Source organism: Coffea arabica, chromosome 7e, assembly GCF_036785885.1.
Source record: "Coffea arabica cultivar ET-39 chromosome 7e, Coffea Arabica ET-39 HiFi, whole genome shotgun sequence".
Taxonomy (NCBI): Eukaryota; Viridiplantae; Streptophyta; class Magnoliopsida; order Gentianales; family Rubiaceae; genus Coffea; species Coffea arabica.
The window spans coordinates 15,081,129-15,104,758 of record NC_092323.1 but is presented as its reverse complement, the minus strand read 5'-3'; the positions used below and the strand labels follow the sequence as shown (position 1 = coordinate 15,104,758).

General features: G+C 35.3%; 3 protein-coding genes across 7 annotated transcripts; 2 read left to right on the top strand and 1 right to left on the bottom strand.

Annotated features, from left to right (window-relative positions):
• Positions 1-1,217: 1,217 nt before the first annotated feature.
• On the bottom strand, positions 1,218-4,122 carry LOC113701247 (uncharacterized). Of its 5 annotated transcripts, none has more exons than XM_027221801.2 (7): positions 3,977-4,122; positions 3,075-3,190; positions 2,899-2,954; positions 2,275-2,398; positions 2,085-2,191; positions 1,580-1,649; positions 1,218-1,494 (listed from the first exon to the last, which is right to left on the bottom strand). In XM_027221801.2, exons 2-7 carry the CDS (start codon positions 3,154-3,156, stop codon positions 1,415-1,417), a joined length of 519 nt encoding a protein of 172 aa, XP_027077602.1. In that variant the 5' UTR covers positions 3,157-3,190; positions 3,977-4,122; the 3' UTR covers positions 1,218-1,414. The 5 variants fall into 5 exon arrangements, with proteins under 5 accessions (XP_027077602.1, XP_027077601.1, XP_027077603.1 ...); XM_027221800.2 differs by having other exon boundaries at positions 3,974-4,116; XM_027221802.2 differs by having other exon boundaries at positions 2,091-2,191; positions 3,974-4,116.
• Positions 4,123-7,095: 2,973 nt separating this feature from the next.
• On the top strand, positions 7,096-13,154 carry LOC113702473 (protein LIKE COV 2). The gene is made up of 7 exons (XM_027223707.2): positions 7,096-7,442; positions 9,185-9,237; positions 9,320-9,429; positions 10,584-10,751; positions 11,482-11,579; positions 12,022-12,148; positions 12,835-13,154. Exons 1-7 carry the CDS (start codon positions 7,329-7,331, stop codon positions 12,933-12,935), a joined length of 771 nt encoding a protein of 256 aa, XP_027079508.1. The 5' UTR covers positions 7,096-7,328; the 3' UTR covers positions 12,936-13,154.
• A 1,082-nt stretch (positions 13,155-14,236) lies between these two features.
• On the top strand, positions 14,237-20,410 carry LOC113702123 (ribonucleoside-diphosphate reductase large subunit). Its single transcript, XM_027223128.2, has 17 exons — positions 14,237-14,964; positions 15,516-15,577; positions 15,677-15,764; positions 15,952-16,215; positions 16,383-16,623; positions 16,712-16,788; positions 16,958-17,128; positions 17,214-17,306; positions 17,400-17,549; positions 17,652-17,738; positions 17,836-18,000; positions 18,080-18,199; positions 18,542-18,744; positions 18,826-18,975; positions 19,069-19,216; positions 19,859-19,942; positions 20,029-20,410. Exons 1-17 carry the CDS (start codon positions 14,737-14,739, stop codon positions 20,122-20,124), a joined length of 2,427 nt encoding a protein of 808 aa, XP_027078929.1. The 5' UTR covers positions 14,237-14,736; the 3' UTR covers positions 20,125-20,410.
• The last annotated feature ends 3,220 nt before the right edge of the window (positions 20,411-23,630 follow it).

The window sequence follows — 23,630 nt, the reverse complement described above, 5'->3', positions numbered from 1 at the left end:
TTAGCGTAAACCAAAAGGGTTTCCCTATTACCCTAAAGAAAAGTTACGGCGTCTATGTTGCAAAGTTATATAAATATAAATTGAAATAAGTAAATCATATTTTTATAATACCAAGAGAGGCTATGAAACTGATTCTTCACATAAATAACGACGATGAGTCGTACCCACATAATCCGCAGACCATAAAATGCTTTGTTTAACTCCATGACCTTTTTGTTTGTAAAGCATAACAGAGTGAAATTGACTCTGCCATTAATGTTTATATATTTGTAAAACATCTTTTAAATATAATAATCAACATCCAAATGCACTGTATTTACCAAATCCCAAATTTACCTATGCTAAAATATCTAACATTTTATACGTATTTCAATGACCCACTGATTTAGCCACCTACTTAACTGGTAGAATTAGCGACCCATTTACCTAGTCTCTTTAATGGTTTCCTTGTCGAGCTAGATTTAATAATGCTGCTCATAACCAAGGGCAAAATAATCTCTTGGATCAATAAGATATGATGTTATATTTTTTGATTATTGATATACAAGAAAAAAAAATAGTACAGAAATTAAAATAATCTCCTTCTGTTTGGTTAAATTCTCGAAACCAAATAGGCAGTTCTTGAAACTATTCCTCTGAGTGGTGTGTTTTACTTTTTTGGTATAATGGATAATTTTTACATTTTTAGGGAGGCAATGCCAATGTGAGAGTAAAAGGAAAACTCTACAAAATTCAGGCCAGCAAATGGGATCACCAAGTGGTAGTCTGATAGACAAACAGAAGAGGCAAGAGCACCCCATTGAATCAGAGGACAGTTACAGTATAAACCATTGCCGTGGAGGAAATGCTTTGAGTTTCTTCATACTACCAGAAATGAAGGTCTAAGTATCAGTTCCTGAAAGCAAACCAAAAAAATAAAATGCCCACATAAGAGCAGACGAGATTTTTTTTGTTGGCTGATGTTAAGCTAATCATGTACATTATGCCAACAAGCTCAGAAGGAGCTATTCTTCCTATATGGTAAAGCACCTTCGTTGAAGAGGGCCGTGAAATCCACCAGTAAGTTGTTGAGACAAACAAATAGGCATATATCACCAACAATTACCCTACCAGATATCTTAAGAACGAGAACTTCAAATATCATGCCTTACTGAATAGGAACAAACGAGCACCACAAAAGGATGAAGTATAAGCATGAGATAGAAGAAAACCACCACTGCAAGAGGGAAAAGAACAATTTGATGTATGAATTAGTAACACTGGTTTATACATCATTTATACCCTTGTACAACATCTTTTCGAAGTGAGAAAAAGGTGGGTGAAAAGCTCTCCTCCATCACAAAGTAAAGCAAAGAAAATGCCCACAAAAAGCAAGTTAAAAGACAAATCAGATAAATGGTGGCTAATCTCATCATCAAGCAGTCCTCTTAGGAGGAGCCATATTGCGGATAAGAGATGTCGTCGTACTGATTGTATATAATTGTACCACGAATCCTGCAAATTGATCAAAAGACATATAAATGACGTATGAAATCTATGAAAAGACACCATTAACTCAAATCATAATCACAGTATTTACCTAGCAGGCCAGTTGCAACCTTTGAAAGTTCAAGCATTGACGTACCCCAGCTACTAAAATCCTTGATAACCTATTCCAGAACATACAGATATTTCACACAATATATCCATCAATGTCTCTGGCTGTAATATGGTACATTTCTTACATAGCAACCTAGATAAAGAACCTTTCAAAATAGAGCAAGTGTGAATTAACAATAGGTCCCACTCTCTCCTAAACAGCAAGTCAAAAGTTAAAACTTATGAGAAATATCTACCAGTTAATTTCATCCTTGATAAGGCCTAGTCAATGATAAGGTAATTACAGACTCTTAAAAATTTTCTTCCACATTATCTCTAATACTTCTATCTCATTCCACATTTCTTTCTTCAAGTTGACTCAAAGAGTGATTAAATATTTATCTGTTTCTGTCTGATTTATCGTCAAGTTTAAAGTCAAGAAGAATAATCATGATTTAATGGGTTTCTAAACAAATAAAGCCACGAAAATCAGTAAGTGGTCGTACTTGTACCACATAAGCACTCCTTGAGAGATTAGCAGTTGATATCAGTACAGCTATTGATGATCCTAACATGTATAACTTCAGAAAACTTGCCCGGCTTCGCTTCCTACCTTCAGAACAACAAGAAACTCAACAGTAAAGATCAGTCTCCAATCACTGAATGACTAGGACAACAAAAACATGTTAAGGTCACCTAATTCTCCTATGAAGAGAGAAATGAAACATATAACAGATGAAGAAACTGCAATTTTGTCAAGCTCCTCCGTCTTAGTTGTGGATAAAAATACATTCACTGCTGCTAACAATTGAATAATAGCCTGTCGATAGATGACATAAACTGTGTCAAAAGTGAAACTGTGAATTCGAAATCAAACATTAGCCTCCGTAAAACATGCCCAATTAATACGGAAACTAAACAACAGTATCAGTTGAAGAATTACAGCGAAAAATTGTCCAATGTAAGTCCAAAAAATACTATGAATGCAACTAAAATAAGAAACCTCCATTGGCTAATTCTTCAATTTCAGCAAGACATAAAAGAAAAAACATATACCAAATGCTTAAAAGAAAAATTCCAAAATTAAATTTCTTACCTGTTAATTTAACACTAACACCTAAGGCTACTCAAAAGTTAAAAAGAAAAGGCTCATGACGAATTGATCACAACACAGAATCTGGCAGATCTTTAAATCGTTTTTTTCTTAGATAACCAAAACTCTCACTAATACACAAGCGCTATAACAGACTTGCCCATTTTTAAACTAAAAGATACTATACATGTACTTTTTCTGTTTTCTGTTCTTATAGTCTTCTGTACCTGGGTGAAGATGAGAACAGAAAGGCGAGACTTGTATTCAGCGACCTTTTTATAGCCTAATAAGTACATAACAGATTGAAAGAAAGATTTAGATATCTTCCAAAACAAACACAAATTGGAGAAATTGGGTTAAATGAAAATCCAAACTCACAAGAAGAATGAAAAAAGACACGTACGCGAGTCCACTACCATGCGATAGGAAAAATCAGAACCATCAGTTCCAGAAGGCCTTCCGCTCCCAGGTCCTCTCTGATGCATATTCTCTCACTCCCTTCCTAAAACTGCTTTGACTCTGCATGCAGAATCCAGAAGTGAAATGTTCATGCCACATCGGTAGACAAATGATGATTTTGCATCGAAACAACATATAAAGTTTCATAACATTAAGTTTTAAAATGTTATAGTGACATAAGTAGAAAAATGATGATGGTTCGTTCAAACCATCACTATAACATTATAATGTTAAGTAGCATTCTGTCACTACATAAGTAGAAAAATGATGATGGTTCGTTCAAACCATAGATTAAGTTTTAAAAGATTATAGTGGACAACCTGCAACTATTCTTTTCACGAAAAGAACTCTCTCTTGTCAAGAGAATTATTGCTATTCTACCATTGGTTTGTTATTTTCTTGAAATTTCTTCCTTTAAATTCAGTAAAAAAAAGAGTTATGAAAAATACATAAAAGAAATCAAGTCGTGAACTTAAAAGTTCAAATAAGCTAAAATGCAAAACCTAAACAAAACCAGATCAAAATAAAATGAAGAAAAGTACACAGTAGAAAGATATTGGGTATTGACAAAACCATTGCAGCTATTCCATTCCAAAGGAATAAAAAGCTCAATTACTTCTACTTGGAAAACCACAGATTTTAAGCACTCCCACAAAATAATCACAGACAGCACTTTGATTTCCTAGTATTCATGTATTTATTTCAAGAAAAAAAGAGCATATAAATTCGCAATTCTATAACAGTTTAGAAGCGGATGAAAAATCCAGAATATTCAATCCAAATAAAGGAAACAAGGTAACGAAATTGAACGAAATGGAAGAACGAAAAGCTGAGATTAGCTACCACTTTTGAGATCTCCGGCGGCTATCCTGGATTTTCCGGCGAATCCACGAGATGACCTGCGACGGAGACGGGGAGGGGAGGTTGTCTTTGCTCACGGGGCCGGTGTGGAAAATAAAAGAAGTTTAAAATTTTTTTTAAAAAAAAAAAGCAGGGAGAGAGTTATAAAATTTTTTTGCTACAATAGTCCTTACATTTTTGTGAAATTGGTTTGGTGTCTCTTATATTTCCTTAAAATGAAGCAATATGTATCCAATTTAAAACATGGTTTATATAAACCTTGTTTTGGAAAGCCATTTTCCCCAAAAAAATTCTACGTTTTTTGTGAACACATTTTACGTATATCAAATGATTATAGTATATTTTTCTACAAAACTCTAGAAAATAGCAATCCAAACTGGTTTAAAATATAGGTTGACGATTCCATTTCTCTCTACATTGAAGTCCTTTATGAATACATGAACTTTATCGACCCAGACAAAAGCACTACACACTCGTGTAACAGCCACTTGAACTGGCCTGCCACATTAGTGGCAAATGGTGAGAGGTAGAGTTTGAATCCCTGACTTCCCACCTCACCAAGCCTTAAGGCTTTGGTAGTGGCCACTGAGCTAAGCTCAGTGGTTTGATCCATCTTCTTATTCAAAAGGAAGGTATGAGTGGATTAGCGTTAACATATGAAATTTACTAATTTAGAATATTTGCAGCGTATATTAAACTAGACTGAATGAAGATACCTCATAATTTACATAAAGTAATCACGCTGAGCATACTTGATCTGATAGCTAAGATTAAGGTCGCAGGAATCATAAGTTTTGGTCCAATTACTCCTTTCCTTTCTTATTTCTTAAATCCCATTTTCCTTTATTTTTTAAAAGGCAATTATATTATACTAATGAGTTATAAATTATAATGGACTAATGCCATATAATCTAGCATTAATTCTTTGATATTTTGGTATGCAGCAAAAGGGATACAAGTAGATTAACATCATCCTTGTGTAAAGGTCACACTCAAGAATCAAGAAATGGTCCAAAATTCTTGGACTGAACCCCATTCGGACAGCTTCATTGTCCTAGGGCTGAATGAGCTAAATCCCAGTAAGCCAATTGTACAACATACTTGGAAGAATCTGGTAACCAAGTACAATCCAAAGAGAATCCGAGCTAACGTTCATAGAATTTTTTTCCCTATTTGGGTGAGGAATGTTCAAAGACTCAAGGTGCTATTAGATATCAAAGTGGATCTAGGTTCAAACACAAAATCAATGATGTATAAGGCAAGAGTAAGATGCCTACATTGCCACCACCTTGTCACCAAATGTCCCTTCAAGAGAAGATAAGTTCTCAATAGCAAATTTAGAAGAAAAATTTTCTAAAAAAAATGTCACACAACACTGGAAACTTTTGGTTAGAAAGGATATATCTGAATATGGAAACGGTTTCGAATCCTCTGTCTTTAAAGTAGTCTCCGTCCCCTCTGTCCCTTATTTATACAGCTGCTACGTGTCTCTAACATTTTGTTAACCCAAACTCAAATAAACCATGGGTTTGTTTGCATGAAAAGCAAGCTTTTATTTAGATATTATGCTGATATAATTTTTTTTGAGTCTTGATGATATAATTATTCATTTATATTTTTTATTTTTAAGCATGTGCATGAAGGTCCTACTGGTAGTGGAGATGGTTTAAACTTTAAACATATGGGAACCAAATAGCCAACGTATGTTGTGCTCAACGCAATTGTCACAGGTAATATTTTCTTGTTTATAATTAAATTTTAGTTATTCCAATAATTCACTTGTTTGCAAGAAATAGTTATTTAATCTAAAATTTATTTGAGTTTGGGTTAACAAAAGGTTAGAGACACGTGGTAGCTATATAAATAAGGGACATAGACTACTTTGGGGACAGAGATTCGAAGCCACCATGGCAAAAGGATTACTATATCACGAGGCACATACGGTAAATGCATGTAAACTTCTGAATGCAGTTAGATGCTTGTCATTGATATCAATCAAGATACTTTGCATCATATCATCCATACAACAAAGCAAAACAACATTTTAACCAAATCACCTGCTTGTAATATTGGAAAATGGGGGACAAATAGGAGACATATATTTGATAGTCTCACATAGGTGCAAACCAGATTAGTTAACAAACCATAGAATGAAAATTAGTAGTAACTTTGCTCAAGCACCTCAAGTTCTTGTTAGACTCTTATATGTTGTTGTCATCTAAACATCAGGAATTTTGTGCAAGAGCCTCCTTCACTCAAACCAAACAAAAAGGAGATGCATTGGATCTTTTAAAAAGTGTGGCTTAATTACTTTGCCCCAAAACCATAAACATCTAATCATACTTGGCCCCATTCATGTGCCACCTGATCCCAAAAATGGTCTCATGGAAGAGGTTTATTTTACATGCGTCAAGTGGGTATGACAAGAAGAATACCGGTGCAATTGAGTCGAGTTGATCGTGAAGAGTGTTGAGTTACAACTCAACTTGAACTCAACTCAACTCAACTCAAATGAGCATTGATTTCTATGATCGAGTTCGATTCGCTAAACTTTATGAGGTGATCGAATAAGGTCAAGCCTGCAGATGTAATTTGTATTATACACTAATGCACACACACATATGCACTGCTCGATAAAACTCGTCGAGTTTTTGAGTTTAACATATCAATACTTGATATGTTATTTGTTTGAATAATCGGGTAGTTTGAGATTGACTTAAATTCAATCAATGCTAAGTCGAGTCGATCGTTTGAAAACTCATGAGCTGCTTGATTTGTTTGCATCCAGAGAATGGTTAAGGTATTCTAATTTTATAAATTGTCAAATTAAGTAAAAAAATATTTAAATACATTACGTGCAAGAAATATATAAGTATATACAATTGAATGATAAATTAGGGGTCATTATCACTAGATAATAATTTTTACAAAATATTAATTGCACTCTTATTATCTGTTTTATCATATAATCTAAATGTTTAATAAATAAAAATTATATGATAAAAATAATAGTGCAATTAACATTTTTTCTTAATTTTTTTGAAATAATAAATTAGATGTATTAAAATTTTAAACCTTTATGGTACACTGTAACAAGTCAACCCAAAGCTTCAAATTCAAGGCAAAAGGAGGAAAGAAATTAAGAAACCACGATCCCATCATTTCTTTAAACGCTTTACAGCTTTTTTACTTCAATTCCAATCCAAGTCTAAATACCATAGTGATAAAATTCCAATATTTCTCAAGTCTAGTCAGGTCTGGTCTTAGTTCATTCTTTGGGCAGAAAACTTTTGGGTTAGATTGTTCTGAATCCGCAAAAAGGGAGAAGAAAACGAAGATGGCGGACGAGAAAGATGCCACGTCAGTGCCACTCAGTCAAAGCGTTGATGAAGAAGATCCCGAAAACCCAGTTAAATCTTCCCCCAATTCGTCCAATTCTTCCACCCGTAAGGTAGTAGTTTGTTTTAATTTTGCCTATTTGTTCCACCGTTTTTATTTATTTTTGCTTTAATACCCTTTTCATTTCATTAAATTTGGACCTCCTAATATTGGATGTCTTGTTAAGTACATTTTCAATGAACATTTCTGAACCCATTTATATGGGGAAATCATGGTATTATCTGAATGTGATGCTTCTTAATTGAATTTCAATAACAAGAAAATAGAACCCTTAATATTCAAATAAAATTTTAAGTTAATTGGGCATTTTATGGGTAGATTGAGAACTCTAGCTGATGGAGTTTGATTGGTTGTTTCATTTTATGCGTGTAATTGAGTTTTTCATTACAGTCTGAAGGATGTCGAAGGTTTTACATGACCAATCATGGAATGTGTTTCTAAGGGATATTCAACTGGAGCAAGGATGCTTCGAATCCAGATCCAGTTCATGATCTGATACTTGAAACAGAATCAGTGAAACAACAATAGACAGTTCTTATGCTAAAAAAAAATGGTATACTGTTGACAGCTCTGTGGGAAATAATGAAACAAGGTAAGATTGTAATGCACAACCCATTTTTCTGGCAGAAGTTAGGATCCGATTAGCCTGAGATGGTTAACAAAGACATTGATATATTACAAAGAATCTAAAAGGATATGTGGCTATATGTTGTATAGATAGGTAATATCGTGTCTTTTGGATAAATAATATAACACTACTTTCTAGAGTATTCACCTAGTATATTGATTAGATAAGGTTCTCATCACATAAGAGGACAGTGGCGGTAAGAGTGTTCAGAATACCCACTTGGACTGTGTTTTCGCTCTAATGTTAAGTTGACCTATAATTAGCCATTTGTTGAAGTAAACAGGAAGTTGGCTTTGGTTGATCATGCATGCCTTGCCATGGAACTTCAGAGTGCATATTTTTTCAAGCAACTCTTCTAGGTGTTGTGGTCAGATGATGCAACCATCGTCCTGGCAGATGAAGTTCTGTAAAATGAGCATCTTTTCATTGTGATGAAGTTCTATTTTGGCATTATTCTTTGAGGGTTGCTGCAAATGGGATGGTCTGAGGTTGGATAATTGCGTTTTCTTTGATGAGTGTGAGCTTGGGAAATGATCTTGTCTTCATTTTCTGTACTATAAGCATTTTCAAGCTGCCAGCATCTGAATACCATTTTTGGCTCCTTGAATGTTTCAAACATAAGAGAGAATATGTACACTTGCAGAAATCAGAATGGCTCTTTGTCCATCCTTTTTCATACCCTCTGATGATGATGATGTTATGATGATAAATACAATTCTGTGAAGTAAATGAGAGCAACGCATTGCTTTGTTTGTGACCGAATGCCACTCTTTTTTTTTTTTTTTTAAATATTGGTGAATCTAAGTTAGTCATTTGTTGCATCTTTTGTTCATTATAAATACCTTGCAATAGTGCTACAGTTACTCCGATTGAACTAGTTTTTTGGCTAAAGATTCCTTTACTAAAATTTGATAATTTCATTCTATATCTATGTGTCTTTAACTGAATCACTTTCTGAAATTTAGGGCACCTCTCAATCACATGGCATACTTATCACTGCCAAAAGTATTAGAATATGTGTTTGAAGTTATACAATAAATAGCAATTTCAACCATTGCATCTTTTGTCAAGCATCCTTTCGGCATGAAAGAGTCTGAGCTGATGCATCTGTATGTTTACAAAATTCTTTTGGATGTCTTATCTCATGATTTTCTTCATTTTTTCAGGCTTGCTGTTTCTTCCTTCAAAGTTGGGTTTCGAAGAAGTTCATGACTGGATGGTAACTAGTTTGCTGTTTCATTTTATTATTTCTCAGTTTTCTAACAGTCTTGAGCCTAATCATCCCAGAATTTGAATTGCAGTGTGGTACTCTTCCCTGTTGCTGTTACGTTTTTTGTCACATGGTGGTTTGTTCAGTTTGTTGATGGTTTCTTCAGTCCACTATATGAGCAACTGGGCATTGACATTTTTGGTATGCTGTACCATTCTTTTGTTTCTTATTTAGGCCTTATAGTCTTATATAACTGTTTGTAATAGCGTAAGTAAATGTGCCGAATGGGGATAGATCTATTATTCTTATGGTTCTAAGAAATGAAGAGCAACATGATGCTCGGTTGAAGACTGGAACTCGTGGAAAAGAACTGAGAGTGTACAACAAGGGTGGAATTTTCAAAAATTGTTTTTGTGTACCCTCTGACAATAATTGGAGAAGATTAATTTTTCCAGTGTAACTAAGTCGAAATGCTTTGCAAACTCTGTTAATATTGCACTTAAGTGACAGTGAGGAGCTACAACTGAAATTATGGGCTTTTGTGAAAATTGTTGAACTGCAAAATGTTTGATGAATTCCCATCATAAGAGTTTAAGCTGCAGTCAGATGTTGAGCTTGAAGCTGACAAATCCATTGAAGTTTTTGCTCTTGATATAAGGAAATCAAAAGTTAGTCAAGGTTAACTGATTTATTTCCGTGTATTGAACTTCAAGAATGCCAAAAACTGTAAAAACTTGTTCCCAGCTTCTTGACTTAAATGAAAAATTCAATAGTACCTAGTATTGGTCATCCAACCAGTTAAGCTCAACTGGTTTAGTGTCTTATTTGCTATATGAAGTTGGAGTCGATTGACTTAATTACTAGTCATATCCTCTTCAGCTCACCTGCCTGACATTATAGGTATTTGGGCCCTTCATTTTAATGACGGGAGCAATATTTTGATATTTGGTTTTCAAGAAGTCCTATTATCAACCTAGGATTCTACAAATATTTAACTCTGTTGGATTGCCTCTCTAAATTTATTGTACGAGTCAATTGTCATCCTATTAGAGAAATTTCTTTGGGATCTCAAAGCCTAATGCTTCAGATAAATATGTCTTTTGTGGGGTAATAAACATAGTTTCAGGCACACGCAGGACTTATTTATGTTCCCTATCATAAGATATTTGCATTTTTATTACTAATTTGACAGCAATATGGACATTTTCCCTAGCAAAGTCCATAAATTGTTTGACCAATTATTGTTAGGTATCTAACTATTTTTGCAGAACCTAGTCTTTATTTTTTTTCTCTTTCTATTAGTATGTTTGTATGTGTCTGTTTCTTTGTCCTTTATGCAGTTCTTCATGATGCAGGACTTGGATTTGTCACATCCTTAGTTTTTGTCTTCCTTGTTGGCGTTTTTGTATCATCATGGCTGGGTGCCACAGTTTTCTGGATTGGAGAATGGATTATCAAGCGAATGCCTTTTGTGAAACATATTTACTCAGCCTCCAAGCAAATCAGTGCTGCTATTTCTCCTGGCAAGGATAATTTTTTCTTACCTAAATATGTTTGCATTATAGTGGGTGGCATGTTTCATTATTTTTGGGATATACACGTGTTGGATGTCTATGTCGATGTATTTATTAAAGAATCAAAGTTTTATCAGAAGTCCATGCTTTTCTTTGTAACTTTCAAATCTTATGCACGATCTTGATTAGCCTCGGCTTTTATTTTAGAGACAAAGATATTGACACATTGAGTTGATTATGATAGTTTTGTTGAATCTTTGCTTCATGTAGGTTATGTAGTTGATTAAAATAAGTTTAAACAACTTTGACCAAATTCTCCAGAATATAGGAACAACTTTAATCTCTGCATGGACATAAAAGTTTCATATGCTAATATTCACCTGCAAATATTTTCTCAGTCTCCATGGACTATTCATTCTTTGATGGTCGACTATATGGTCCGGATCTTATTACACTCTTTCTTAGCCGAAATAGAAGTGGTGGTCTTAATTGGTAATGATACTCCGGAGTCTGGGTATGCCACGCAAATCTACTTAGAGCTTAATAAAGCTACTGCACAAATACAATGCTGTCACCAAACCCAAACTATCATAAACATGAGATTTAACAGACAACTGTTTTCTTGAGGTCAGAAGACGGCGTCATGCTCATGTGTTACCACTTCATATACTTTGTTTTTCAGAATTGTCATCTCCAAGAGTCCATTAAGCTGACCTTCTGTCTGGATATTCTGTTTCAGACCAAAACACAACTGCATTTAAAGAAGTTGCTATTATCCGTCACCCACGTGTTGGTGAATATGCCTTTGGATTTATCACTTCCACAGTCCTCCTTCAGGTACTTGGTTTGTTAATTACTGGTTTTTTGTTTTTTCTACACTTAGTAAGTTTGCTTTTATTTCCAAGCCACTTGGTTCTTAGTGGATTGTTGAATTAAGTCCAGACTTGTTCAAAATTGACCAAATTCAAGAAGTAAAGATGGACGTTTTTACACACATATCTTGCTTCATGCATTTTAACTTCTAATCACTAGTAAAAGTTTTGAGTTTTTTTGCATTTTTAATAACAGTTCTCACATTAATATACTATTTTAAACATGATTAACTTTGAAAAGATCAACGCTCGAGTTTTTGTGTACGTAAATCTTTGCCAATCTTTGGACTTCGACTGAAGTACCTGCTTTTGCTTGATAATTTTTCAGTATGAACTTCTTCTATACTTCCCTGCTAGTTCTATTAATAGCTGTCTTCAAATGGTTTTATAAGTTCTTTTTGATACAGAGAGATGATGGAGATGAAGAATTGTGTAGCGTATTTGTTCCAACAAACCACTTGTATCTTGGTGACATATTGTTAGTCAACTCTAAGGATGTCATAAGGCCAAATTTGTCAATTCGTGAAGGCATAGGTATGTTGTTTACATGTTAACAATACATTGTGCTTGGATATAGTGTATTTGTCACGCTGTTTGTGAATGTTCAGTGATTTATTAGATAAGGTATTTCTTGAATTGCTTTTGTTCTGACTCGCTCTTGGGTTTGTGAGATCATCACAGTGCTGAAAATATGACCTGATTATCCAAACTGTAGGGTGCATGCGCAATTCTCATATTTTGGCCGGATAATCTTGGTATTTAATTTTCTAAAGAGAGATTAAAAAATACAGCTTTTTAACTGGTGAAAAGCCACTTTCAAATCTTTTTGATGGCTGGTGCACCTCATTGCCCGAACCCCATCTATCTGTATCCTACCCTTCATACATGGACTGTTCTGCTCTAGATCTGATGAGCTTTGTTATGATTGCCTTGTGCTGCGTGAGTTGTATATATGGTTTGCCTTCTGGTCTCTCAACTTGAGAACCATCTATATACTGTGCAACTTTATCAGTACAGAAGCTTGTGTATAATCTACTTCTATACTCTGCTCAGTTGTCCTTTCCATGAATCCCAAACAACGTACCATTTTTGGCTAAATTAGTGCGCTGGAAATTGCTCATTAAGAAATGACTACGGCCTTGATTTTACACCTGCATGCATTTTACTTTTTTCTTTGCAACTGTTTTGCTTCATTTCTCACATTTGGATACCAAATGCAGAAATCATCGTTTCTGGCGGCATGACAATGCCACAGAGGATATCTCCTGCAGACCGAGTTGCTCGACAAAATGAAAGAATCCCTCTAAACAGAATTGTTTGATTGTCAGAGTAGTGATTTTTTTTATTTATAACAACCATTCCATTGTATTATACCCGAAGTCCTGGTTGGTGACAGGAAGTTAGAGTTAAACTCGCCAGTTTAATCTGATTGACTGTTGAAAACTTGCATGAAACCAGATGCCTATATATTTCACACACTGGTTGTATACTGTTGCTTATCAATTGGTAATTGAGAAAATTTACGCCCCTTTGCACAGTATCTAGGTTCTAAAGAGGCTAGTTCAAATCACAGGTGCAAACAAATCGAGTCGAGTCGAGTTTTGGCCTAATCGAGCCGAACCTGCAAACTCGAATTCGAGCTCAAAGTGTCAAGCTCGATCTCGAGCTTAAAAAATAAAATAATAATAATTATTTTATTTTAAAACATAAAAATAATTATTTTATTTTTAAAATGAATAAAATAATAATTTTTTAAACAAATAATAAAATATTAGAGATATATATGTAATTTTACCATTAAAATAATAAAAAATAAATATATATATATATAATCGAACTCGCGAGTCTAACGAGTTTAATGTTTTTAACTTCGAGCTCGATATTGACCCAACTTGAGTTGAGCTCGTATTTGAGCCGCTCTAAATCACACCAACGTGTTTTGTTCTATCTCTTTTGAGATTGGTCTTTTACTGTTCTTGAGGTTAAAAAAGGAGATTTGGCATAGAAAGGCTAACACAACTAGAGAAATCTATGCCGGCCTATATATTGTTGCACTTAATTGTCACTCTCGTTGAACACTTCATCTAATAAATCTACAAAGATTAATTAATGTATGATTTATTATTGTAAATTTCAATAAGTGTAATCATTTCCGCAAATCAAGAAATCGCCTTCATTTTTTGTTTTTCCATTTGTTCAGAAAATTTTCGAGAAAAGAGCTAGGTTTGCTTGGATGGTACGTTGTATTGTTATTTTTTCTCAAAAATTTTTTACGTTTTTTATAAATACATTTCTCGATTATCTTTTATTTTACATACATTAAATCGCTATCATATATTTTTCTACAAAAACTCAAGAAAATAGCAAGCCAATCGGGAATTTTTTATAATTGCATCATAAATATCTTTTCATTTCGACAAATATTTTTTTTCTAATAATCTCTTATCCAAAAATTGTGACTTATAAGATGACTTCCCCGACTTTGTAAATAGTCCCAAGAAAGAAACAAAAAATATAAAGAAACCAATTGATTACTACCGTTCCAACTCCCAAGCTTCCACAAGAAGGATGAATCTTGAAATTCAAACACCCCAAGTTTTATCAGGCCCAACGTTTCCAAAACTTTCAATGGAAGCTTTACTTCCATCCCCCATTCATTCACAATTGTGGTACATGAACATAAATATATCCCCATTGTGCCTTTCAATGGAAGCTATTATTGTGTATTAGCCTAATCACTTCCATTCTTTCCTTTTCAGCATTAGTTGTAAAAGGCGAAAAAAGCATGCCCAAGTGGACCCTAGCTCCAGCTCCACCCCCATCCAGTCCAACCAGCAGGCGCCTTTTCCTGAGTGCCCGCCACCAAACCTTGCTGCTTCTTGGCGGGAAAATTTCAAATCCCATCGTCTAAATTCTTCTTTTTTAGAGGGAAAAACCAGAAGCCCAGTAGACCCTTTCAATTTTTAAGTAAAGATTTCAAATTTAAAAAGCCGGTTTCTTGTTTTTGCCACTATATATATGTATGCCATCTTCTATCGTCATTTTGCTCTGTAGCCTCTAAGCCGTTTGACGAAATTCCCCAGAGAAAAGGCAGTTATCCGTTTTGCTAATTTTGAGAAGAGATGTATGTGGTGAAGAGAGACGGGAGGCAAGAAGCTGTGCATTTTGACAAGATTACTGCCCGGTTGAAGAAGTTGAGTTATGGGCTCAGCAGCGACCACTGCGACCCGGTTTTGGTTTCCCAGAAGGTCTGCGCCGGCGTCTACAAGGGGGTTACTACCAGTCAGCTTGATGAGTTGGCTGCTGAGACCGCCGCGGCCATGACTGCTAACCACCCTGATTATGCTTCAGTGAGTAGTTTTCTGTAAAATCTCCTTCCGGGGTTTCCATTTTTTCTTTTGTTTCTCTAATTGTGATCAGATCTTTTAACGATTGGATTCTATATGATGGTTAATTACTTGATTAAGGATTTTGTTTTTCTCAACTTGGATTATCGATTTTTGCTGTTTTGGCTCAAGGCTCTGTTAACTTTGTTGCAGATTGTGTTTTATGTATGTGTTGATGTACTGATGTGACTTGTGAGCATGTTCTAGATCTATATCTTTTCTAATTATATGATTTATTGTAATGATTTTGAGTTATCTGGTTCTCTCCGGTTGAATGAATTGCGCAATGAATGAATAGTAGCCAAACCCACTAGAGGATGTTGAGTTTTTTGTGGTGTTTATGTTGTGTGGTTGTTGCTTATATTGATTATTGTTGGCTACGGGGTCAAATTGTTGACGGATGGGTAGATTAAGTGAACTAGTAATTTTTACACATTTGTCATCAGTATGAGAGTTTGTGGTTGGAATGGAAGCTAATATTGGCTTTACTTACTGTTGATTATTGTTTTCAACAGTTGGCTGCAAGAATTGCTGTTTCAAATCTGCACAAAAACACCAAGAAATCATTTTCTGAGACGTGAGTCCTTGAGGGATTTTGCCAATTCTATATATCAGGTTTGAATTTTGAGTTTGAAATATAGCACATAATTTTTAAATCTTCCTGTGGTGGCTGCAGGGTCAAGGACATGTATGGCCATGTCAGTGAAAGATCAGGCCTTAAAGCTCCTTTGATTGCTGATGATGTTTATGAGATAATCATGAAGGTAAGAAATCCTTTTTGGCATTCTGTTGATGCTCTGCCTCTGAAACACACAGATGTACACATTTGTGCATGTTGCACCAAACATAAGCCAATCGAGAAGATTCAGTTGATTGCAGGTTTTCATATTATATTTTTAGCTTGTATTCCTGTATTCTCAAGTGGCATAATTAATGTAATGTTTGTTTCAGAATGCTGCTCGTCTGGACAGTGAGATCATTTATGACCGAGACTTTGACTATGATTACTTTGGCTTCAAAACACTTGAGCGGTCTTACCTCTTAAAAGTCCAAGGAAAGGTTGTTGAAAGGCCACAGCATATGTTGATGAGGGTAGCTGTTGGAATCCACAAGGATGATATTGATTCTGCTTTAAGAACTTATCACCTGATGTCTCAGCGATGGTTTACTCATGCTTCTCCTACCCTTTTTAATGCTGGAACTCCAAGGCCACAAGTAAGCTAAATTTTGAAACTTAGAAGTTACACTTGCATTGACTGTACTATGCAAGAAAATTAATCTTTTTAGTTCTGCATCTCTGAGATATTCTCATTTTCAGTTTCCATATGATTTGTGCCTCCAACAATATGCGTTCTAACATGGTTATGTGCTGTGGATGGTAGTTGAGTAGCTGCTTCCTGTTGTGCATGAAAGAGGATAGTATTGAGGGCATTTATGATACCCTCAAGGAATGTGCTGTTATCAGCAAATCAGCTGGGGGCATTGGTGTATCTGTTCATAACATCCGTGCCACAGGAAGTTATATTCGTGGAACAAATGGAACATCCAATGGTATTGTTCCAATGCTGCGAGTATTCAATGATACTGCTCGTTATGTTGATCAAGGCGGTGGCAAGAGGAAGGGTATGCAACAGTTTTATGTGCCCTCTGGTATATCCCTTGTTAAGGTGGTTCCTCTATTTGATTTATTTCAGCTTTCTACTGTCAATAGGTGCTTTTGCTGTATATCTGGAGCCATGGCATGCTGATATCTTTGAATTTTTGGATTTAAGGAAAAACCATGGGAAGGTATGGTTGATTTGTTGACTCAGTTGTATGCATGACTCTACATATTAATCATATGAGTCCAACCATGTACATAGTCTGTATTTTAATTAGCTTTTGATGGTACTTTGATGCTTTTGGATTGGTACTTTGATTAATGGCTAATTGGCAGTGAGAGTTTCTTGGTTTGCAGGAAGAGCACCGGGCTCGAGATCTGTTTTTTGCTCTCTGGGTGCCTGATCTCTTTATGGAAAGAGTACAGAAGAATGAAAAATGGTCCTTGTTTTGCCCAAATGAGGCCCCTGGGTTGGCTGATTGCTGGGCCGAAGAATTTGAAAGGCTCTACACTCAATATGAAAAACAGGTATATAGCCAGACAATCAGATATTACTAGTTTGTCCTTGCATTCTCTGGGAGTGGTTTTATCTAAGAGTGACTTCTTTTCATAGGGTAAGGCAAAAAAAGTTGTTCAGGCACAGAATCTCTGGTTTGAAATCCTGAAATCCCAGATTGAAACTGGAACACCTTACATGCTGTACAAGGTTAGTGGAGTTCGGGCATTTCTTATGGCTAAATTTGGTGCTTATGCTTGTTTGTGAGTTATTCTACCCACCTTTTTGTTTGCTTTCTCTCAGGATACTTGCAATAGAAAAAGCAACCAGCAGAACCTGGGGACAATTAAATCTTCTAACTTGTGTACCGAGATCATTGAATACACAAGTCCTACAGAAACTGCTGTGTGCAATTTGGCTTCAATTGCTCTGCCACGATATGTTAGAGAAAAGGTAGTTATCATAGGCAGATGTTTTCAATTAAAGTTGTTCTTTCTAAAAATTTCCTTAATTGATTATTGAGCAAGGGCTGTTTTATTTATTTTATTTTTGTAGGGATTCACATCTGAATCACAACCATCCAAACTTGTTGGCAGCAGAGGTTCTGCAAATCGATTCTTTGACTTTGACAAGCTAGCAGAGGTTATATTTATTCCATTAATTTCCTGTTGCTTTGAAATATGAGCGTTTGTCATAAAATTGAAGTGTGGATTTGGCTTTGGTTTGTTCTTTGAAACAGGTTACTGCAATAGTTACTTCAAATCTGAACAAAATAATTGACATCAATTACTACCCTGTTGATACTGCAAAGCGATCCAACTTTCGACACAGGCCCATTGGCATTGGAGTCCAGGGCCTTGCTGACACTTTCATATTGCTTGGCATGGCCTTTGACTCGCTTGAGGTAAATTTTTTACCTGTTGTTTATTTGCTGGAATTTCTGATTCACTGCAGTCTGATTATGCAGCCAATTGTTCTGACAGGCTCAACAGCTGAACAAGGACATATTTGAGACCATATACTATCATGCATTAAAATCTTCTTCTGAATTAGCTGCTAAAGATGGCCCATATGAAACTTATGATGGAAGTCCTGTGAGCAAGGTATTCTAAAGATTCCTTACAGTGACACCAGTAGTCATATGATGTCTTATTGTTTAGTTAATAACTTTGTATGTCGATCTGGTTTACATGTGCTTTTGTGCTTGTTTTTTGCTTTGGCATATCTGGAATTATTACTGCTAGTTATTGGACTTCTTCAAACTAAAGTCCTTGTCTTTATCTGGTTGAAATGATGAAACAAGTTCAACATAGTTACTAGTTCCATTTTGAGCCGCCCTTGGTTATGCTAAAATAAATCAGGAAGTTGGAGCAAGTATTTGAGCTAAGATATCTTCATCTCTGCAATGTTTCTACTGGGGTAATCACTGGCCACTGTGTTTGCAGGGAATTCTTCAGCCAGACATGTGGGGAGTAACACCTTCAAGTAGGTGGGATTGGGATGCTCTACGGGCAATGATTGCAACAAATGGAGTACGAAATTCACTTCTTATAGCACCAATGCCAACTGCTTCTACTAGTCAGATTCTTGGAAATAATGAGTGCTTTGAGCCATATACATCCAACATCTATAGTCGCAGGGTTCTAAGGTATATTTTCTTGATGCTATTTGAGCTCACTCCGAATTGAGTATTATTTGCTGACATCCGAGTGTTTTACTGTTCTTCCAGTGGGGAGTTTGTTGTGGTGAATAAGCATCTGCTTCATGACTTAACTGAGATGGGTCTTTGGACTCCAGCACTTAAGAATAGGATAATCTATGAGGATGGCTCTGTACAGAAAATCCCTGAAATTCCTGAAGATCTTAAAGCCATATACAAGTATGCTTCTTATTTTGGAGCACTTACACGCCTTATTTTCCTATTTTCTCACATTCCTTATCGCAACATGCTGACTCAATTTGGTACTAACAGGACTGTTTGGGAGATCAAACAGCGGACATTGGTTGATATGGCTGTAGATCGTGGATGCTACATAGACCAAAGTCAAAGTCTTAACATTCATATGGACCAACCCAACTTTGGGAAGCTTACGTCGCTTCATTTTCATGCTTGGTCAAAGGTATAGTTGGATCAATACAATGATTAGTTGAGGGAGATGTTAATTAAGAGTTTGAATACTAACATCACTAAATTTATGAATTTATGTAAGAAATATTTGTATATGTCATGCTACGAGTGTTCCATGTTTGAAGGACTACTATAATAGAAAGTGTCTGGTTAGTGTTTTTAATTGTATGATAAAGTCAAAGCTATAATCATTAGTGCAGCACAAGTAGATCAGTTTTCAAGAACTAACTATTTCTTTGTCCAAAACTACTGTATTTCACACCTTATGTCTCAACTGATAAGTTTGTAAAGAAATGGAATATGGCTAATTGGATAGTTTTAACTGATTTTTGTTCTCTTTGGATTGAATTCTTTGACTGTACTAGTCAGTACAATTATATCCATAAAATACATAGATAAGATTGTATACTGAAATAGCATGACACAGGTTGAGTTAAGATTTCCACACTTGATCAAGCTGCATTTGACATGAATATCAGTTATGAGATAATTGATCATATCCTTTTCAGAAGTTGATCATACCATTAAATTGAGCCATTGTTACTCTTTCTTTTTCTCACTTAAAATTTTGGTTGAATTGTTCCTACTTAACCAACTCTTAATTATATCTTTTTTGGTGTATGTGGATATCAAGGGCTTAAAAACAGGGATGTATTATCTGCGCTCACGAGCTGCAGCGGATGCCATCAAATTCACAGTAGACACTGCAATGCTTAAGGTAAGTACTGCTAAACTACAAAACCCAACTGTCTCATTTAACCTGTATTGTTTTGCTGAGGTGCTGCATTTACGTATTTGATGCAGGATAAACCAAAGACAACTGCTGATGATGATAGTAAAATGGCCCAGATGGTGTGCTCCCTAGCAAACAGGGAAGAGTGCATGGCTTGTGGAAGTTAAAACCACTAACAGATTAGAATTTGGCCTAGAGTCATGTTTTGTTAACAGACTGGCAATGGCACACTCGGGTGCAGAAAACAAGAATCAATGGTGTTTTGGGATGTGGTTCAAGAGTGTAGTTAGTGTGCTACTTGTAACTTTTAACCCATTTGTATAGAGTTAATTCTTAATATATATCTATATGGCTACATTTTGAAAATTGTACTTGTACTGGGTTTTGATGGATTGTGATTGCTGGCTCCTCAAAAGCTAAAGTTAAGAAATGAAAATTGCTTGATTCTAGTAATTTGTCCCCTGTGAGCTACAATGGTGGCACGCTTTCTTTGAAGACTCTTTAAAGATCATTCAACTATTTAGTGGAAACTTGTCAAACTTATGCTCAAATCCACTCCTCCGTATTGAAAAAACTCCCACATTTGGTTTTCACATGATTCAGTAGCTTGGAGTAGAGTTTCAGAACTTCCAGTATGAAGCTTTTACGGTTGCCGTTGCCTTCTCGAGACAGCCAAAGGGGTTCAAATCAGTAATCACAACTGCATCAAAATTGGGATGGCGAAGTGTTAAGGAGGCCCATTGGGGGAAATGTTGACCCAAAAATAAGTCGAGTTTGGGTTAACCGTTATATGTGTGGGAAATCTAAGACTGGGGGTTGTTTACCTCAATGCTGCAGTTTTTGATCAACTTTAAAATAGGAAAAAAAAAAGTGCTGTTTTTACTGGACTTGCCAACATGTGAAAGTTGATTATCATCAATTTCAAGTTAAATCTCAATTTTAGTAAGGTTAGGGCTATGAAAAAAGCAACTTTTCCATTGTGATTTAGATTTTTTTTTCACCCAAAATCGATACACTATCACCGTAAGGAGTAAATGTTTGGATTGACAATTTAACGATCAACTCCTATACTTTGAAAAATTCCCATAAAGCGATTAAATGTATGTTTCATGTTTATGAGGTAAAAAGGTGAATAAGAAATATGATTAAAAAAATACATAAAAATTTTTCTTTGAAAAACTGCAATCCAAAAAAAGCGAATCCTGCAAAATCTCCCACTTTTTGTTTTCCAATAGCTTTCCTACTGAAGAATCTTGACTTTGAAGTCCAAAGCGTCAGTTTCTCTGGACAACCATCCACGTTTCTAAATTCTAACGACGACCGGGTTAAAGAGGATTAGGTGAAGCATTAGAGGTCCTTTAAGGAAACACAAAATTTTCTGCAAGAAAAAGGACCATCACTTTGGTATTCTTTTCCTTCTTGAAAGAGGTTAATATTGACCTAAAAGCTCTGGAATAATTTCTGGTTTTCTGAAGAGAAAATGATAGAGTAAACTCATAAAAATGACAGTCACCTTGTTCATGCGAAGAATGGATGACCAAACACAATTCTGCTGCATTTGAACATTGACAAGATTTGTTTGTTTTAATGTTGGATGAGGACTGATTGCTGTAAAGATGGAGATGTCAAATGGCAGAATCTGAATGCTTCCTAACTAAACTAATTTTACTTCTAGTTTTTATGAACTGACTGCTCATTAGTGCCTAGTCTTTATGCTGAATTGGACAGGCTGACTTAGAAGAACTTAGAAGAACAGAAGTTTTTCCAGATGTTCACAGATGTAGGCCCTAATAGATAATGGCTTACATTTATTTTGATGATTTCTAACTATAAATATACACATATGGTTGATTCATTTGGAACATATTTAACCTGGGTAAATCACATAGAGTTGAACTGCTGAAGTATACTGAAAATGATGTCTGCCAATTAAATGCATATATAAAAACAGGATTAATTACAAATATTTTTGGGCCTCAGTTATACAAGTTTACTATTATTGTAACTTCAAGCAATGCATGTAAGAAATTTCTGCACAATAGTTGTGTTTGGATCCACATTCTTGAACTGCAAGATTTGTGAATAATGTCACCTTTGTTCCTTAAGTTTTAGAAGTCCCTCAAGTTTTGTTCTAAACTCTTTTGCTTTCCGGCTTTATTTATTTATTTTTTTAAAAAACCAAATTGAGCTAAAGAAAAACCAAAGAAGAGGGTGTAGAAAATCAGAACAATCCAAAATCACTGCTCATATTTGCTTGCCTATCGAAGCCACGGATCAATTTCAAGAATGTACATGTTGAGTATGATGCATAAGTTGGTTAGCAACGTTGGGGGCTATGAATTATAAAAACTCACTAGGTTCCTTTGACTCATATGAACACCACATTTGCAAGATAAGAATATGGTGATTTTGTGGAATTGAATCTCATAAATTCTCAATTGGGCCACTTTTTCATCTTTTTTACTTCTTTTTTTTTGGGGGAGGGGGGGGGGGGAGGTTTTGGAAAGCACTCATGTGAGACCCCGTAAATTTTCTTATTTTCTAGGTTTTATTCTATTTAATTGCATGCTTTTCTGCATTTTCTTTATTAGGAAAATTTTCTAGAAAATTTTTATGAGTAAATATAGTTTTTAGATGATTTTTCTAGTATCGGTTAGTTTTTGAGAAATTAAGAGCGTATACCGGACGTGGGACCTGCTAGTGCGAAAAATTTGGTAAAATTCGGCCAGTTAGGTTAAGTGTTGGATACCGGGTTTATTTTAGCAGGTGTTAAGAGATAATTAGAGGTTACTCAATGGATGAGAGTTGGAGAGACAAAAGGATAGCCATGCATTAATGGTAGTGACAAGTGTCACTCGGTGGTTAATTCTTGACTTTGACCACTATTCACTACTTTACCAATTAAATAAAAAATTACCCAAAAATCATCTTCATTTCAAGCTTCTTGTGGCCAGCCTCTCTAGGAAGAAAAGAAAAGAAAAGCTCTCCAATTTCTTGCTCCAATCTTGCTCAATCCAACAAACCAACCGATTAATCTTGAATTTTCTCCATAAAAACCCTTAGTTTAGTGATTGTGAGGTGATTAGTGAAATGGTTTGGAAGACTAAGGTGCTAAGTTGTCTCCTTTCTTTGGTTGATAAGGTGAGTAGCTAAGGAACCTCTCTTTTCTATCTAATGATGTTTAATTAGTGGCTTGTGGAAGTCTAAGAGGTGATTTTGTGGGCTATTTCATGATTTTGGTTGAGATTGGTGAATTTTTCTATTTATTCATGATTTTTCTGTTTTTATATGTTTAATATTGATTGGCCATGGATAATGGTTGGGAATGATCTAGAATGAAGCTATGGTGCGTAAATTGTGGCTATTTGCGGAAAATTTCCGCTTTGAAAGGAAATTTCGGAATTAGGGTTTCAATTAACCCCATTCTTCCAGGTACTGTTTCCCCTAGTTAGAGGACGAATTAGTCTTGGGTTAAAACATCAAATTTGTAGAGAATGATGTTTTATAGTTTCCTACAAAATTTCAGCCCAATCGGAGCAACGTAGCCTGTGAAAAGGCCGAAATACCCCTGCTGCCCTGTTTCTGTCCGAAACTGATAATCCACTTCTGTAATTGGTTAGTTTGACCGGGAATACTACTGATTTGGTTGTCAATGTCTTCTTAAGAAATATAT